The sequence below is a fragment of the Haliaeetus leucocephalus genome, unplaced genomic scaffold, assembly GCF_000737465.1.
Source record: "Haliaeetus leucocephalus isolate CR32 unplaced genomic scaffold, Haliaeetus_leucocephalus-4.0 Scaffold858, whole genome shotgun sequence".
Lineage (NCBI taxonomy): Eukaryota > Metazoa > Chordata > Aves > Accipitriformes > Accipitridae > Haliaeetus > Haliaeetus leucocephalus.
The window spans coordinates 83,907-101,618 of NW_010973294.1; the positions used below are offsets into that span (position 1 = coordinate 83,907).

Below are 17,712 nucleotides of genomic sequence, written 5' to 3' on the forward strand. Positions count from 1 at the left end.
ACCTTCCCCTGTACAATATTTTAGACTGACTTTAAGAACAAAAATTGTAACTGCTTACTTGACAGATCTCTAATATGCCTTGTTCTTGGAAGGGCAAGAGGTTTATACTACAAAGTTGGGGTCATGTTGGTTTTGAGGATCTGCATTTTTGGAAAAACTGCTGTTGGAAGTACTGCTGAAAAGAAAGTGAAGGCTAAATTTGGCCCTATGTACTTCAGAACGAAAATATCTGGCCTGTTGCAAAGAAACCATAGCTATACGTAGTTTGATCTTCAGGTTTCTAAAACACTTCAAGCTGTCAAGTGGAATTGAACATAAGCTAGCACCAGTCATTTGAGTAAACCTGTTAACCTAGTAAGAGTACAGCAAAATATTTGGATTTATCTTTGAAAACAGGCTAAACCAATTTTCTATAGTGTTTTCACTGTACTGGGAAAGGGAATTATATATGCTGTGAAAGTAAATGTGGTACTTGTTTGGCAGAGGAGAGGTTCTGAGCATAATGATCTGCAAAAGCATCAAAATCACTTGACTGTGTTTAAAACTTTGCCAGTAAAGTTAAGAGAACTTCTGAGCTTTAAAATTTGTATAAAAGTTATTTGTACGTGCTCAAAACCTACTTGTAACTCCTGTATCAACACACAATTACTGATATTCTCTTGCTCGTGTACATATCCTATGTGATTTGCTAGGGATATGGATTGGATGTGTAGAGAACAGTTTTCCAAAAAGTTGTTGTTTGCAGTATTGTGTGATTTTACACAATTTCCATAATATTTCTGTCCTTTCAGTAACAGAGTTCCTTAAAAAGATAAGTTTCAGCTGTGATTTAAATATTTGGTTTTTTTTTCCACAGGATGCTTACACAGAAAATTTTCCTTTCCAAGCCACAGCTCTGTACTTACTATTAATAAAAAAAATAAATCTGTATTTGTGGCTGAAATATTTCATACACAAAATTGTATCACCTTTGTTGTACTGAACTTCCCTGAACAGTCATCTTTTTGGTAAAGGTTTTTTAGAGAGAGTATTTATTTTCTTGTTTTTTGTAGCAAATTCTGAAATCGAGGTGTCTGTGTCTGCGAGAAATGTGAGAAGGTTGCTTAGTTTCCAGCGATACTTGAGATCTTCCCGTTTTTTCCGTGGTATTACTGTTCCAAATTCTTCAAACATTTTAGATGATGATTATAATGGACAAGCAAAGGTTGGTTGCTTGATTCTTATTTTTTTAAGTATGTTTTTTAAAATGTTTGCTAGTATATAACTATATCTCATGTTAAAAGTGCAACCAAATACAAATTTTAAGCATGTATTTTTTTATATATGTGTGTATGTTTGTTTGGTTTTTTTTGTGTGTGTGTGTATATATCTTAATAAAGTCCAGCCCAAATTACATGGTTGCTAACAAACTCCTTTACCGCCCTCAAGTTTGCTGGGATGATTTTTTAAAGCTTATGTGGCTAGTGGTTTGTTTTGGTTTTTTTTAATAACTGGTGAATGGAGGATGCACTTTAATAAACAAAGAAAGAAAAATGTATCTGTATTTAAGAAATGTAATGGAGCAATTTGGACAACTATTGCCCCACTTTAATTTTTAGCCTAACCTCACTAATGAACATCTGGAAGAGTGACTACCTACTACTGAAAACTCAATAAAATGCAGTGAATGGATTTATCACAAGATTATTATGCCAAACTGACTTTTTCTTTGGTAGGCAATTCTTGTAGAAAAGAAAATTGTGATAGCTCTAATATGCCTGTGCTGCAGTGAAGCAGGGAAAGCGGGTACTGGGAAGATGGGCAGTACTAAGAGGACAGCTAGTTGGATGAAAGGCTAGTTAGTGTATTGGGGACAGAGGATGGATAGTGCTGAAGGGGTGTGAGCAGACAAAGGTTATTCAGGTTATTCAAGATGCCAGAGGCTGTGTCGTCCTACTGATTGCTTGTAGTGCTTTTTGTCTGGAATCTTGACACAGAAAAGGAATATACTTAAATACCAGGAACGTATCCATGCCGAACAGGATGAGGCTGTGGTGTAGGAAGAATCTGAAAACTTGGAGGATGGATTTTAAAAGCATACATGTAATATTAAAAAGGTCTTGTTAATGCTTTTGTTTCTTCTGGTAGTGGAGTTTTAGTGGCTGGTGGAGAAAAGCTAGAACGTATAATTGGCTCACAAAACAGCTCTACCAATCTAATGAGAATAGGAGAAGGAAAGTCTCTGTTGTAAAATGTGCAGGACAGGTATTTCTGATAGAGGTAGGAGAGGCAAAGATTGTGACTGCTGAACTCTGGTGAGGCCTTAAGCGCTGTTTGCTGTTCCTGTTCATCCTTGTTACTGGAAGAACAGTTCATGTGGAGACACTGTGAAGAAGTGCTAGTTCAGTGAGGTGGAAAGTCAAAAGCCATTTTCTTCAAAAAGAAATTAAAAGCTTGGTTCATATGTCTAGTAAAGCATCTAGATATTTCTTTTCTATCAACAACAAGGGAAAGAGAGAAGACAAAGTAAATAACTGCACAGAGATGACTTAACTTGCTCATTGCAAAAATTAAAGTGGAAGAAGTCTGAATACAGAGTCATTCTGTCATACTGTTTCTGGCTTTAACCTAATTGTTTTAAATTGTGTCTTACTTCTAAGAAATTGACTGAAGGATGAAGGGAAAATCTCCAACCAGTTCTGTCAAGGCACTTCTTCGTTTTTTTCGTTTTTTTAAATTTGTAACATGTATTTTAAAGTTTTTCAGTTATCAGACAAACTTAATTATTCTTTTAATACTATTTTTTGTATGTAGAAATCCTAAGACTTGCATCTGTCTCTGAAATCTTAAATACTCCTCTGGGCTACAGGAAGATAGGCATATACTGAGAAAAAAATGACAGCTTTTCTCTATTCTTTCAGTGTATGCTGGAGAAGGTTGGAAATTGGAATTTTGATATTTTTCTTTTTGATAGACTGACAAATGGTGAGTTTACTTTTCCTATTTAATTTATGTTTTATTTCTTAGCATAACTTAACTATTGCTCTTACATTGCAGTATGTGATTTCTTGTTCACTAAAAATCACAAATTCTATCAAGTAGTACTTTTTGATTTAATAGTCTTTAATCTAAGTCCTAGTTTGCCTGGTCACCCTGTTAAAATACTGTTACTGTCAGGACTGATAATAATCATTGATTTGTAGAAGAGGCTGCTCTTGTACTTTGTAGGTTGCTGTTCTCTTGTAGTAATTTGAAGTAGTAATTTGATATAAATTAACAAATAATTTTGCTGACTTGGTCTTTTTTAATTACGGAGTGCTGGTAATTTATATGTTTGTGTCAAAAAAGTCATTTATATTGAACAAGTATTTTTTTATAAATTTAATGTTAGAATAGTTCTATTATTTTACATTAAGAAAGCATGTTGATATGAATGCATTATAATTACGACATAGAATAGAATACCTAGAGAATTAGGAATTGAGCAGACAGAAGCTACTGTACGCGTAGCTTCCACAAAATACAAAAAGGAAGAGAATATTATTGATCGTTTTGTGCACCTATTACAAATAGCGATAGGAACTACAGAAGTAGTTGGTTAAAAAAAAAGTAAAGTATTGTTTAAGTTATGGACAAACAGTTAGAAGAGAGATTTGTAAATGCGCTGCGAAGGAGGAGGAAGGGCTGCTGCAGTGGGTAGGGTTTTGTGTTATAATCACAGCAATGCAAGCTGAGCTTTGAATAGAATGGAAAGAGGAGATGAGTGAGTCCAGCATCACAGCGACATTTGTGCCAGTGTGGGAAGCAAATGGAGGGTAGCTCTTGCAGGTTTTACACCAGTCCAATGGATTTGGTAGCAGAGATGCAGTTAGGATGTTTAAAATTGGCAGGAAGAGAAATTAAGTTCAAAAAAGAAAATGTGGCGCCAAAAGATAATTTTCTCTCCTGTTTTGTTGAAGGGATGCTTGGCTTAATCTAGTGTAAAAGTTGTATCCTCACAGTTTGATTTAATACAGAAAATGGGTAGAAAAAATGAAAACGGCGAGGATTTTTAAAAAGAATGTTTATATAGATAATGATAAAGTTTAGATAACTGAATGTGAAAAAGCTATGTGTGCAGGTTAACTTGTTTGTAAACATAGCTTATTTTGATTAGTTTATCAGATGGGAGTAATCTGAAGTCATCCTTCTTATAAGATGCCTTCTCTACCTTTTAAATACAGTTTTTTCAACTACATTTTAGATACTACCAGTACAGCTTCTATTGTGGAAGCCTTCCTATGCCATCCATTTTGCATCCTAATTTAGTCATTTTAGGAGGACATTTTGAACATTGTTCTTGTCTTGTTCTTGACAGTTTGTAAGGGAAGAATGCTGTATATAAATCTCTGCTTGATGAGCTGCCATAGACAAGCCTGTAAGAAACAAATTAGTAAATATTGTTCAAAGAATTGCACATCTTATTGTGAGGAAGTGGTGTGCACAGGCGAATATATTAAGCCTAGTAATAAGCTAGATTTAGCAGAAATTTTCGTCCTTTTGTACCTCAGTTTCTCTCTGTGCTACGTTCTTTAATTCCTGCTAAATGAAGATTGTCAGAGTCAGTGTACCAAAACTGAGCTATCTGCCTCAACACATTGTTTGCAGAGTGAATAATGGGCAAGCTATTTCAAGTAAACATTTGCCAGCTCTTTCTCTGTCTCTTACAGTTTTACTTGTTTTACCACTGCAAGTGATTATAATATTACAGCTATGAGTAGGTGAAGTATATTGTGAGCTTGTAATAGTATACATTTCCTAGAGAAACTTAAAACTTTGAGTTCTGGGTGAGATAAGGAGTAGTTTAGCAAAATACATGATGAAAATGAGATAGCATATGTACAATGTACACTAATTGATTGTGTTGGTTAGCTTTTTTCTTTGCCTGATTATTTTTGTATTCGGTTTTAAGCTGTATGTCTGTTTGTGATATGTTGCATCATGATTTTTATAAAGTTGAATACTGTTGTAACAGGTTTGCACGTTGAAGCCTGTTACTTTTTAATGTTCAGTAACATTTTCCTCCTATCAGTTGACAGTGGACAGTTGGTGAATGCATTATAATTATGCAAAACCACTAGTGTGAATACTAGAGGAGATAGCTCATGGAATCTTGTCATGCAGTAAGATTTAAATATTTATCATAAATTGGTGTAGAGATTTGCTTGTATAATTTTTGTGACCAATTTGTTTGAAATAATAAATTTCTTATGAAAGAGTCACTGATTTCATGGCTTCCAATGAATTAGTATTTTCATCTTATTTTTAGGAAACAGTCTAGTCAGCTTAACGTTTCATCTGTTTAATCTTCATGGACTAATTGAACACTTCCAGTTAGATACGATGAAACTTCGTAGATTTTTGGGTAAATACAGCTTTTTATTATGATGAATATTGCTGTTTATCCGCATTTTTATATCTTAACTGAAGTGCTGGTTATAGTTTAGCAATAAGGTTTGAAGAGTACTGATGCCGTCCAGATTGTAAAGTGATTTAAATTATATTGAGACAATCTCTCAAAGTTTCTATGAGTGTAGAAATCTCCATGTTAAATCCAAGCAAGTATTAACAAGTTGAGTAGTTTCATAGCAGGTGCTGTATTGTATTTATTCAATCTAAATAATCAGGAATATGTGTGACATTGTGTGACATTTTTACTGGGAAAGGCTAGACAGCTCCTTTCTTTGTTTTGATTTTCAGTTCTGTTTTAATTTCTGAAGTTCATGATATAGTTTTCTGACTGTATTGAACATGCCAGTTTTGCTATATTTAATGGTGCCAATTTGATGCTGTCTCTTGCTTGCTCTAACTCTCCTACAAACAAGCACTGTACTGTGGGGATACAGTCTCCATAGACAGAGTGCAAGACAATTTTACTCGAATGTTTGGGCCCAGGGCACTGGAATGCTTCAATGGAAGGAACTGTAAATACAATGTACAATATTCAAACTAAGTGGTACTTTCACTCGACAGCTGAAAGAGCTGTCTTTCTGCATCCCTGTACCATAGACACAGACGCTGGTGTGATACTTCCTTCAGTTCTTCAATGACAGTGCCTTTTATTTAATTTTGTGGAGTGGGATGCTTTGGTTTTTTTTTTTTTTTTTTTTTAACTGAGCAGGAGAAACAAGATTCTGGTCCCTTTTAGCAGGCTTTCACAGTTTCAGAGAAAACAATTTTGTGGTTACAAAGCTTGTTGTTTAACAGGGGAGAAATCACATTGGGAAGGCTTTTCTCCTCTTTCAAACAAGGGAATGTTTTTGTTTTCATCATTTAGTCCTTTTTCAGCTTTAAAAAATTTCAGTTCTGTTTTGCATTTCATGTTGTTTTAAAGTGGATACAATTCCTTCCAGTTTCAAAAAGGTAGATCAGCTGACCTTGAGGACTGGTATATTGGAATGTGAAGAAAACTATTGTAGGAATCTGGTCTTAGGCTACTCAAGTTGTAACTGAGTGTGTTTTGTCTTTCTCATCTTGCTTATTTCCTGGTTAGTTGAGATTTAGCAAATGACAGTACTTGAAATGAAAGGCCAGTTAGGACTGACTGGATTAGTTAAGTGGTTATCAAAAGATAACAATAGTCTTAACTACCTATGACTACTCAAAGCCATAAATCACTAAAATGAGATTATAGTTGGAAGAAAGCAAAATTTTATTCTAGCTCTGAAATTCCACCACCTTTCCCTTTTTGTTACTGCCTTCTACTTAATAGCAGTAAGAAAAACATTTCTTAGCTCTGTCCCAGCCCATGTGTCCCAAGGAACCTTTCTTCCGAATACAGCTGCTTAGCCTGAACCCAATTCATTCTATTCTTTTGCTACCTCTTATAACCTAGTCCAAAGTAATCTGAAGATCAAATTCCAGAAGACTAGGGACAGCTCAAGTGGTTCATAGTGCCATACAAAATCTACTTTATTTGAGAACTTACTGTAATCTTTTTAAGGAGAGAAATCTGGTTTTAGTCCTCAGTAAGATCTCAACATTTTATTTTTGTGTATATATATCATGTATGTATGTATGTGTGTGTGTGTGTATACATATGTTTGTTTATACACATACACAGTCTTTCTGTGATTTCCAAAGGTCACTTGGAGAGCTGTCTCCTTCTACTGTGTGTTTTCAAGTTCTTACTCCATACCCGAACAGGGGGAGGGAAAATACCTGGAAACATAGGGTGGTTGTGCCATTCTAGTTCTGGCAAACTGTGATCAAAATTTTGTCCTAGATCTGCTTTATTAAAAAAAATAAGTTAAGAAAATTGTAGACTTCTGGTAGCTGGACCAGCCTATGAAGCCACAAAAAATTGAGGAGTAAACCAAGGACGTCCTCATTCATGCACTGGATGGGAGGGATAGGTCAAAGGGAGTTCTACTGCAGGTTAATAGACCCCAAAGATGCTCATTTTCATTATTTTCTGTATGAGGTGTCAGCTATGCGTTGAGTACTATTGAGATTACATGATGGTTACAGTGTTTTGACTTTTCATGAACCACACCTCTTCACAAATACCTTGGCAGTAATGCTCTAACATTACAGTCACAATTGCATGAAGGGTACTGGCTTGTAAACTGAGTAGGAAAAGAGGTTGTGAGCATGTTTGTTTGAATGGGACTGACAGACTGTAGTCAGCCAGGAAAGTGTTCTTTGGAGGTTTGCTTGAAGCTGCTAATGTGTCATATCAGGCACTTTAGAATATAGTTTGATTGCTGTGCTTCAGATCTTCTCCCCCTCCATTCTTTTTAACATTATAGTTTTTTCACTCTGTGTACTCAAGCTAATGTTCATGTCCTTTAAAGTATTCTACCTATAATATTTAAAGACAGACAGGAAGATAAAGGAAAAAGGAGGAAAGCAAGGAAGAAATTAAATAGGGAATATTAAATCTAGGAGTGGTTAGTCAGACCATCATTTAAATGAGATTCTTTTCTAAATTGCATATAGGCTTAAATTTGCCTGAGTACAAGTATGAGAAGATGCCTAAACTATGTAGAGGTGGCTTTCCATGACCACTCTCTGAAGGTGAAAGAAACCCACTTTATATGACAGGAAAGCAGTGCCTAATTCCTCTGATCCCATCTGTTTCCAAGGCTTGTTATTGAAGTCATTCTGATGCTTTGGTAAATAGTATCATCTTAATTTTGTATTCCAGGTTGCGTCAACATTCAGGCAGGCTAGATTATCAAAAGGAGCCTTTCCTGGGAAGTTCTCAAAGTTAAAGTATCTCAGATTATATATTGATTTCAAGTTGTTTAGTGTTTGCTCTGAGATGATTTTTACAAGTAGTTGATTTCCTTTAGAAAATACTGTTTCTTCACATAAAAATCTTTTATACCTGCATCGTGGTTCAACTGACAATTTATTGATTTTGACTCTTTTATGTGTATGTAGCTTGTGATAGTGCATATTTCTGTGCCTAATAAGGACATACAAAATCGTACTTGAAAAACTTGTTATTTTATTCAAATTTGGATATTTGTTATTTTCCTGCAGTTATGGTTCAAGAAGATTATCACAGTCAAAACCCTTATCATAACGCAGTTCATGCTGCTGATGTGACTCAGGCCATGCACTGTTACTTAAAAGAGCCCAAGGTAAGGGATCATTCTCACTTTTACATCACATGTACATACAGAAATACATGTATTTGTGTGTGTGCATATAAATGGGTTGTGTGCATATAGATGTATGTGTATATGCACATACACACACTTTTTATTAAAAACGAACAAACCTAAAAACCTAACAAAAACCATTTTTGAACACAAAAAGGCAGGGAATTACCCTCCATGTTGCTGAGGCTGTGGGTTCACACATGACAGTATGCTTTTCTTTTTTCCCCTCTTCTGAGCTGGCATTGTCTTTTGTGTGTCTTTGTGTTGAAGCAGAATAGGTAATTGATTAAGATTGCAGCTGTTTAACATAGCTCTGTGCCCCAAGACATAGAATTGCGGCCTGAGTCAGAGCTGGCAATAATAAACCTGTGTATTTGTTGTTTGGGGTGGGGTTTTTTCCTGCAGGAACTACTGTTACCCTTGCTTTGCTTGTCTTTGATGTTAATGAATAGTATACTTTGGCTGGAGGCATCTTATAGCAATACATCAGGAATTCTCTTTGGCCTTTCGTTCTAAAAAAGGGCAGTGTGACAGATCTTAAGGAGCTGAGCTAGTTCGGTGGGTTTTTTTCTTGCTACTTGGACTGCTGGCAGTCTGCTCTAACTGATTTCTTAGACAATTTCAGGGCTAGATCTTGTCCTGTATTAAATTGAAGACTGTAGTGCACTTTAGCCAGGGTGAAACAAGTTATCTACTTTGATGCAGATTATCTCCAATCTGGTATTCCCTTGAATAGCATAGCTCTTTATTCTGCTTCTGAGGTAGCAACAAGTAAGTTCTGGCTCCATGGATGTTTTTCAGAAGCTCTTTGCCCACTCTTCCCACTCAGTTTCTCAGTGCTGCTCTCTGATCAATTGTTGGTGCAGTGAGCCAAATCAGAGCTGATACGTGATGAGTTTTTTATGGCATGCAGTTTGGAAGCTCTGAGCATTTTTAATTTAATACTTGTGGTGTAAGTTTTGTAATGCTTCAGATACAAGTATAGACTTTGTATTTTTAGTGACATATACAGCTACTGGTTCTGTTGTACCCAAGTACATTATAAACATGTGAGGCATGATAGATGGCAAATGCAACAGGGAATATAAACTTCTGTCCTTGTAGGGTGTTTGCTGCATTTCACTTTTGTGCGGGCAGAACTGTCCTCTCTGTTTTAGTGCAAGCTAGACTTTAATACTGAGTTTAACTCGGGGACCTCCCAACCAGAAATAGTAACAGCTATGAACAGTGAAAGTAAGTCCATGCAGTTTCATGCTGAGTTAATCAACATGCAAGTACTTCTTGAAAATACTTATTTTTGGTAGATTTTCCTCCTTCGGTTCTTTTCGTGGTAGACTTTGAAATACAATTTTGTGTAAGAGTAGAAATCCAGTCTGAGCGGTTCTAAAGTCTTACAGAGCATTAGTTTCTTCCTTTTAAGATGAAAGGTTTTTATGTTTTTTTAAAATACACTCGGTATTTAAAGCAGAATTGACACATACAGACAGACTTGGTAAATGAGATGGAGAGCTAATTTTAAGAATTTGTTGCTTTTACAGGGACTGGTTAGAAATGGTACTTCATTATCAGCTAGAAAGTAGCATTTTTTGTGCCAGCATTTTTTAAGACAGAATCTTCCCCTTCAGAAAGAATAATGCTTAAACCATTGTTGAAATTTTGTAGCTTTTGACGGGGAAATACTGTGAAAAGTCAGCGGGATATTAGTTTTACATTATTAAAGTTTTCTCTGAGTTTCTATTGGCTTTCGAAAAACAAAAATGTGACACCCATGCCCTTTTTCTAAGGGTACACTTGCATTGCTAACAGAATTACATTTGTTGTTATTATCTTGCAGCTTTCCAAATCTTTAACTCCATGGGATGTTCTGCTCAGTTTAATAGCAGCTGCCACACATGATTTGGATCACCCAGGTGTTAACCAACCTTTCCTAATTAAAACAAACCATTACTTAGCAACTTTATATAAGGTAAGGATAAAATCAGTTGTTTTGTTAAAACCAGGTTTGGAGAATGCCTGAGGAATACAGAAAAGGAATCTAAATTGTGATGTATTTAGCTAATGGTAGGTTTGAATCCAGACATTGTTTCCATGCCACTGGGATAAAAAATGTGCAAGCTAACAAAGTGTTCAGGATTTGTGAGTTTTAACCTCCTTGGAAAAAAAGGAAAAATACCACCCCCAAAACCCAATGAAACTGTCTGGTACTGCTCTTAGTATATAGTTCTTCAGTTTAAGGAAAAAGTCATCGATTGATTCGTATAATACCCTTTTTGTTTGCAGAATACCTCAGTATTAGAGAACCATCACTGGAGATCAGCAGTGGGGTTGCTGAGAGAGTCTGGTTTATTTGCACATATGTCATTAGAAAACAGGTAGGTTTATACAAAATAGTATAGATTAGTTTAAGATGTAAGCAAGCTGTCACTTAAGACAGCCTTGCAAAACAAGCTAAATTACTGCATGGCAGTCCTGAATACAAAACGTAGATTATGATCTATTTTAAGAATTCCTGGATACCATGCTGTTGGTGTAGAGCAGTTCCTGGTGCAATGTGATATTTGGAAAATAACATTTACTGGGAGCACACTGAAGAAGTGTATTCATATAGTCAAGCACCTGTTCAGATTAAACTTGGCAGCCTTTTCTTGTTCTGCCACCACAACTGTAGTTTAAAATAGACCCTCTTTACCTACTTTAACAAGAAATAAGCTTTAAACAATTAGTTTGTGCATTTTTAAGAAAAAAAAAAAGGGCAAAAAAAGAGCTGAAAACTGTTTTAGTCTTCCTGAAAGCTGCCAGTGAAACATCCTGATATTTCTATGGATGTTGTAGGAATTTTTCAGAGAAGGAAAACGAAAAAAATAAACAGTTCAGTGGAAGTGCTGATTATAAAGCTTGCATTTGTATAATAATGAACATGATAAAAAGACATGTAAATCTAGTGATGGCTGTTGTTCTTTAATAATTAAGCTTTTTGAATGTTTGGTATTGCTAATTTCAGGCAGCTGATGGAAAGCCAGATAGGTGATCTCATTCTTGCCACAGACATCAGTCAGCAAAATGAGTATCTGTCCATGTTTCGATCCCATTTGGATAGAGGAGACCTATGTTTAGAGAATGCGAACCATCGTCACTTCATTTTACAGGTGATCTTTTGGGTAATATTTCCGAAAATACTATTTTAGCATCAAAAATAGTTTACTTAAAATGATAAATACTACTTCTGCCAGGCTATCTCCTCCGTTCAAAATGAAGTAGAGATATCTTTAAGTTACTGTTGCATTACAAAAAGGTTGTTCCCTCCACTTCAATCTCCCCCGCCCCCCCCCCAGCACTTCTCCCAAGTGATGTCGTTGTGTTGGTAAGTCTGATAACTTACAGCTGCTAAAGCAAGGAGATATGTGTTTCCAAGATAAGGTTTAGTTCTTCTGACGACTCTAGTGCAGTCTCAGAACTGTGAAATGCTTTGTCAGAACGTATTTCAGGAAAGGAAAGCACTACTGTTGTGAATCAATTTGCAGCTAGAGAGGTTTAGCAAGCTTTAAAAACAAAAGCCTTGAGAGTCTCTTTAGGTTTATAGAAAGCTTTATTATTAGGTCCATATTGTGGATTATAAAAGAAAGTAGACAAACGGGTGAGAAGTTCCATCCTGTGGAAATCATTACTAAAAATGTGAACTTCAGAACCAGAAATGGAAAATACTGTATGCTTACTTTGATGTTTCTTTTTCTGAGGTGGTTGTTGTCTCCTGTACTAGTGAATATACTAAATATAGTGCCCCTGAAATACTTTGACTTGACTGAATTTCCATATTATTCAGAGATGATCATGAGATCTGGCAGTTCCCTGAGCGTGCGTTAAATTTGATTATAGAACATAACTTTAGAGAAGTGCAACTGGTAGGTAGGTTTGTTATTCACAAAACTTAAAATAATCTGCCGTCAGGAAATAAATAATTACAGATGCTTCTATTGGAGGGAGGGGTAATCTAACGCTGTATGTTAACTTACTAGATGGCTTTGAAATGTGCTGATATTTGTAATCCATGTCGGACGTGGGAGCTGAGTAAGCAGTGGAGTGAAAAAGTAACAGAGGAGTTCTTCCATCAAGGCAAGTAAGAGTAGAAGTATCTGTTGGTACATAATGTATTTATACTGTGGAGAGAACGACTATGAGTCATAGCTCCTTGCAAATAAAGGAATTTGTATTTAGGACCAAGAGATTTACAGTATAGTATGGGATTTTTTTTTTTACTTTCATGGGTTGTACTTCTTGCAAAAGGTCAGTGTTACTGAAACCCAATGAAGAATCTGCTTAGAATCTGAATCTAGAACGGCTTATGCAGTAAGATCCTTCAGCCTGAAAAGTGCTTCAGATGAATAATTATGCTCACCTTACATTTACTTAGTGGTTTCACTAAATTATGAAATATATTCATCATGTATCTTCAATATTTAAACTTTAGCCGTGAGGCCTGTTGGTAAGCAGGTAAGAGCCAGGGAGGAGATTTTTAGTTACCATGCAGTTAAGGCTACTTACGTAAGCAGTTAATAAAGCTTTTAATTGTCAAAAATAGAGTGAATTTTCTCCATTATTATTAAATTGTTTTGGTAATAAAATAAAGTGTGCTTCTTCTTTCTTAAGGCTAGCTTAGCTGACTTGAGACCTGCTAATTTGTGCATGGATATGATAAATGGGGAACAGTGCTTTATTTGGTGCTAATCATGTGAAGCTTATTCTTAGATAAAGGTGATGGGGAAGCAGAATAACAAATTGCCTTTAGTGAGAAATTTCTGAAGGCTAAGCTATTCTCTTCCATATTGCTAAGGGGGGATTTTAATTTGTCATTTCTGTGGCTGTCTAGGAGGTTTTGCAAGGAAGTATGTTAATCCTTTAGGAAACCTGTGATTTGATGTTTTTTCTTTAATTATTGTTTGATGAAAAATACAAAGTACTGTTAGTCTCACTGACAGGCCTACTTGGTTTTTTTGGGAGATGGGGGAGGGAAGTAAATTTATTCAGCCAGCTGCAAGGTACCATCCTTGTTAACCAACTTGCATAGCTTGCCTCTGTTAGTGTTTGATGGCTCCATTTGGGTCTGGACTTGATGACTTAACAGTTGTATTATACTTTTGTTTATTTAGGAGATATTGAAAAAAAATATCACTTGGGTGTGAGTCCACTTTGTGACCGACAGACGGAAACTATTGCCAACATCCAGATTGGTAACTGCAGTTCAATTTATTTTAGTAGATTTCTTTCAGGATGCCATTTGAAAAAAGTACCTTTTAGATACATTTCCTAGAGGTTGTACCTGCTCTGTGTGTGTGCGTGGCAGCACTTTGAAAAATATTGCTCTTTGTAACGATTTGCTCTATAACATTTCTCCCTTGAATTGAGTGCTTATGGAAAGGTGCTGCACTGACAGTCCTGGAGCCCGAAGCCCCTCTCTTTCCTCCCAGAGCAGGTACAGCATAGGGAGCAGCTGTCTGACTTTTCCCATGCTGCTGCCCAGAACTTTCTTCATCTGAAGTGGCCAGCTGGGGAAGAGGAGTGTTCATTCCCCTTGCATGTGCAGTCTCGGGTGCCTTTTGCAGCGAAGCTGTCACAACAGGGTTTCAGCTGTCTGGGTTTAGCTTTCTGGAAAGTTAGCATTCCTTTTAAATGCAGCCTTAAGAAGAGTGGTGGGCAGAGATTTGACAGAGAATGGTGAATAGCCATTGTATTAATTTTTTTTTTGCTAACTTGAGTTGGATTTGAAGTAGTAAAATGACTTTATAGTTATTTTTAATAAAGTTGCTTATGTAGATTGAATGGGACTCAGTTAAAAACATAGTAAAGAAGAAATTTAACCACAAACAGTGTGAATTAGTGCTTTAAATTAGAGGCAAAACCTGATCTGTTCAATCAGCTGCATTGTTTTAATTTAGCATGTTAGAAAATCACACATTTCTGTAATTTGACAGATTCGATTTTGGTCACCTTAGCATTGAATTTTTGGTTCATGGAAACAGACACTAAAAATAAATGCACATGCACATACACACATCATGTATATAAATGTTTGTGTTGATGTTTTGTGGCCTTTTAAAAAATGTCTATAATTTGTTTTTTTAGTCAGCTTAATATTGTGAAAAGAATATCATCTTTTTCACCTCTCTAGTATAGTTCAGACTGTCTATGGGGTAATTTGTTATAAAATCTTTCTTTGAGAAATTTAGGTTTTCTAAAGTAATCTGTGTGACTTAGTTGCTGATATTTAGATTCCCCCTGCCATGTTCTCCAATATTTTCCTTTATTTGGTCATTGTTGGGAGAGAAAGGAGGTTAATTTGTAATCCAATATAATGCTGTTCCTTTGACTGACTAGTAAAATCTTTTACATTTTGAGAGATTACTTTATAAAGATGCCCTAAATATTGAAATGAATTTCTAAATGCATGTTGGAGAAGAGCAGTCTGACATATTGTTTATTCTTTGCTACTAAATTTTATTTAAAATACTTAGTTTGAAGTTTTGGGTTTGGTGTGGTTGGTTTGTTTGGTTGGTTGGTTTGTTTGTTTGTTTTTTCCCTTCCCTGTTTTTTTCACTTGGATGTGTGTGTTTGCTTGTTTTCAAAGGGTTTATGACCTACTTAGTGGAACCACTGTTTGGGGAATGGGCCCGGTTTTCAAACACCAGGCTGTCGCAGACAATGCTTGGCCACCTGGGACTGAACAAGGCTAGCTGGAAGGGAGTGCAGAGGGAACAGTCTGGCAGTGGTGACGATGTTGACCCCGCTTTTGAGGAAATGGACTCAGACATATTACCTCAGGAACCTCGATTGTCCTGACCTCAATCTTCATGACAAAACTGCCTCTTCTCTTGGTATCTGCACGGTTGGATTAAAGGAGATACTTGCCAGCCCAAGGTTTTGGTAAAATGATGCCAGCATTATTTATTTCCAAGTTTTCCTTTGACACAGACCATTTGAACCAGAATTTTTTTAAACTGCAAGATCTGAACATAGAGCAATATGCATACGCCTCAGTTGGTTTTCGTTCGGAACCTTGAATATGCAAAGCACAGCAGTGACTGAGCCTTGGAGGAACAGTACAAAAGCTTCATTGTGCCACATGGCTTTGTTTTTTTGGTGACATTTGGAATACGGTCTTCAAATCTAAGACTTGAGATGGATTGTTCCACTTTCTTGGAATTTAGCAAGACTTGCATAAATGTGTTCAAAGCATACCTTCCACTCAGTCCCTGTTTTAATACGGAAATGTGAAGTGCCCATCCTCTGCTGCCTCTGGCAAGACTTGATGTTTACAAATGTACTCTGAAACTATTGGTTCTAGACTTAACCTTTGCGCATGGCTGTGAAGGAACCACTAACTTGTTTTTTTTGCTTTTTTTTAAAAGAAAAAGATCAAATCTGAGACTGCAGCTCTTGTTTCTTTGGATGCCAGAAAAGCCTCCCATTTGCCATAATTTTGTTTGTGCACTGGGAACTGAGCATTCATCATACAGCACAGCCAAGCTTTACTCCAGTGCTATATGGGAATGCAATTTTTTAAGAAAACACTTCTGAATTTGGGAAGGGAAGGGGTGGGGGTGGGGGGGAAGCGTCCGAACTGCATTGCGATTCTGCAGTGGAAACATCGCATGTTGTTTTCACTATTGTACACTTGAACTGCACATGCAAGAAAAAGGTGGAATGTCTAAACACCATAATCAGCTCAGGGTATTTGCCAATCTGAAATAAAGTGGGATGGGAAGCGTGTCCTTCAGAACAAGGGTACAAATGCCCCTTTCGCTGCAGCGTGTGTGTATGTGTGGGTGTGTGTATGTTTGGGACGGGGGAGGGTGGGAGGGAACCGGGAAGGGTTTGAACGGCAACATTTTTTTTTTATTTTATTTATTCTTTTAGAATGTGACAATTTCATGAACAGCCACATTGGGGAGGAAACTGTAACAAATTGCTACAGATGCCTTAAACTATGCACAAAGCTAAGTGACCAAATTTGTTTTTGATTTGAAAAATAATAATAATAATAAAAAAAAATAGTGCATTGTTTACGTATTCCTCCCTCTACTGAAACATTACCCCCTGAAGGGTTTTTGATGGGAAAAGGAGAAAATGTTTTTTAGGACAAAATTAAAGGACTAATTTTAAACTTAAAACATTCCATTTTTGTAATTTGTTTTACATTGTTTTAAGTACAGTAAGCACAACTGTAATCTAGTTTGAGAAACTGGTGCTTTCTTTTAGTTCATTTGTATTTCCCTGTTATTATTGTAAAAGACTGTTTCTTAATTCTGTTTACAGTTTGTTGCAACAGCCATTTTTGGGAGAGAGCTTCAGCGTAAAGCCATTTGTAAAGGCTTTGCCATATTCATTTTAATATGTGCCTGTTGCTGTTAACTTTTAATTAATAAAAAAAATCTTTTCACATTATGCTCCTGTACATTTAAGTTACGACCGAGTCCAGCATTATGGAAAGGTAGCTAAGGTTGCAGTCAGCTTCCACTGTAAAACTTAAGCCAACTTTTGGATTTGAAAATACTAGTCCTCATACGCCAAAATTTATTGCCTCTCGGAGCTTCTTCGCCTTTTACTGTTTGAAAAGCAAATCCTGACTTACCTGTTTCCCTTCTAAAATTAAGTTGTTTATTATTCTTTCATGTTCCCTGAAGTAGTATCATTAATCTCAAAGTGGCCATGTTTAAAAGAAATAAATTTATAATGAAACTATTTTTTTGAACCTGTGTGAACTTCCTTCCTTTGCTGTCAGTGCCAGTTCTTGCTGTTGTCTGACTTCAACAGAGAAGGATCAGATGGGACAATGAGCTTTGGCTCTAACTTGCAGTAACAGAAAAGCCTTATTTTAACAGGTTGTCTTTGAAAGGGTGATACTTGCCAGTGGTGTTTGGAGCTGTTGGAATGAAGAGGTAACGCCTGCATGTGAGTAACTTACTACAGAGAGACTGCAGCTAAGCTTCCTTACAGCCTGTACAGATTTGTAGGGTTAAGCATGGAAAAGTACGGATTCCTTTTCCATGTTTTTGAATAAAACATATGCCAAGCCTGCAGCTATTTTCAA

General features: G+C 36.3%; 1 protein-coding gene across 1 annotated transcript in view; it reads left to right on the forward strand.

The window, feature by feature from the left end:
- Positions 1-16,422, forward strand: part of PDE7A (phosphodiesterase 7A) — a 42,789-nt gene extending 26,367 nt beyond the window's left edge. The window contains exons 4-13 of the mRNA XM_010582881.1: positions 1,053-1,204; positions 2,901-2,964; positions 5,288-5,383; positions 8,509-8,609; positions 10,465-10,596; positions 10,911-11,002; positions 11,632-11,776; positions 12,644-12,740; positions 13,775-13,855; positions 15,250-16,422. Of these exons, the coding sequence (XP_010581183.1) occupies positions 1,053-1,204; positions 2,901-2,964; positions 5,288-5,383; positions 8,509-8,609; positions 10,465-10,596; positions 10,911-11,002; positions 11,632-11,776; positions 12,644-12,740; positions 13,775-13,855; positions 15,250-15,461 (1,172 nt within the window). The 3' untranslated portion in view covers positions 15,462-16,422. The remainder of the gene's footprint in view (positions 1-1,052; positions 1,205-2,900; positions 2,965-5,287; positions 5,384-8,508; positions 8,610-10,464; positions 10,597-10,910; positions 11,003-11,631; positions 11,777-12,643; positions 12,741-13,774; positions 13,856-15,249) is intronic.
- Positions 16,423-17,712: the final 1,290 nt, after the last annotated feature.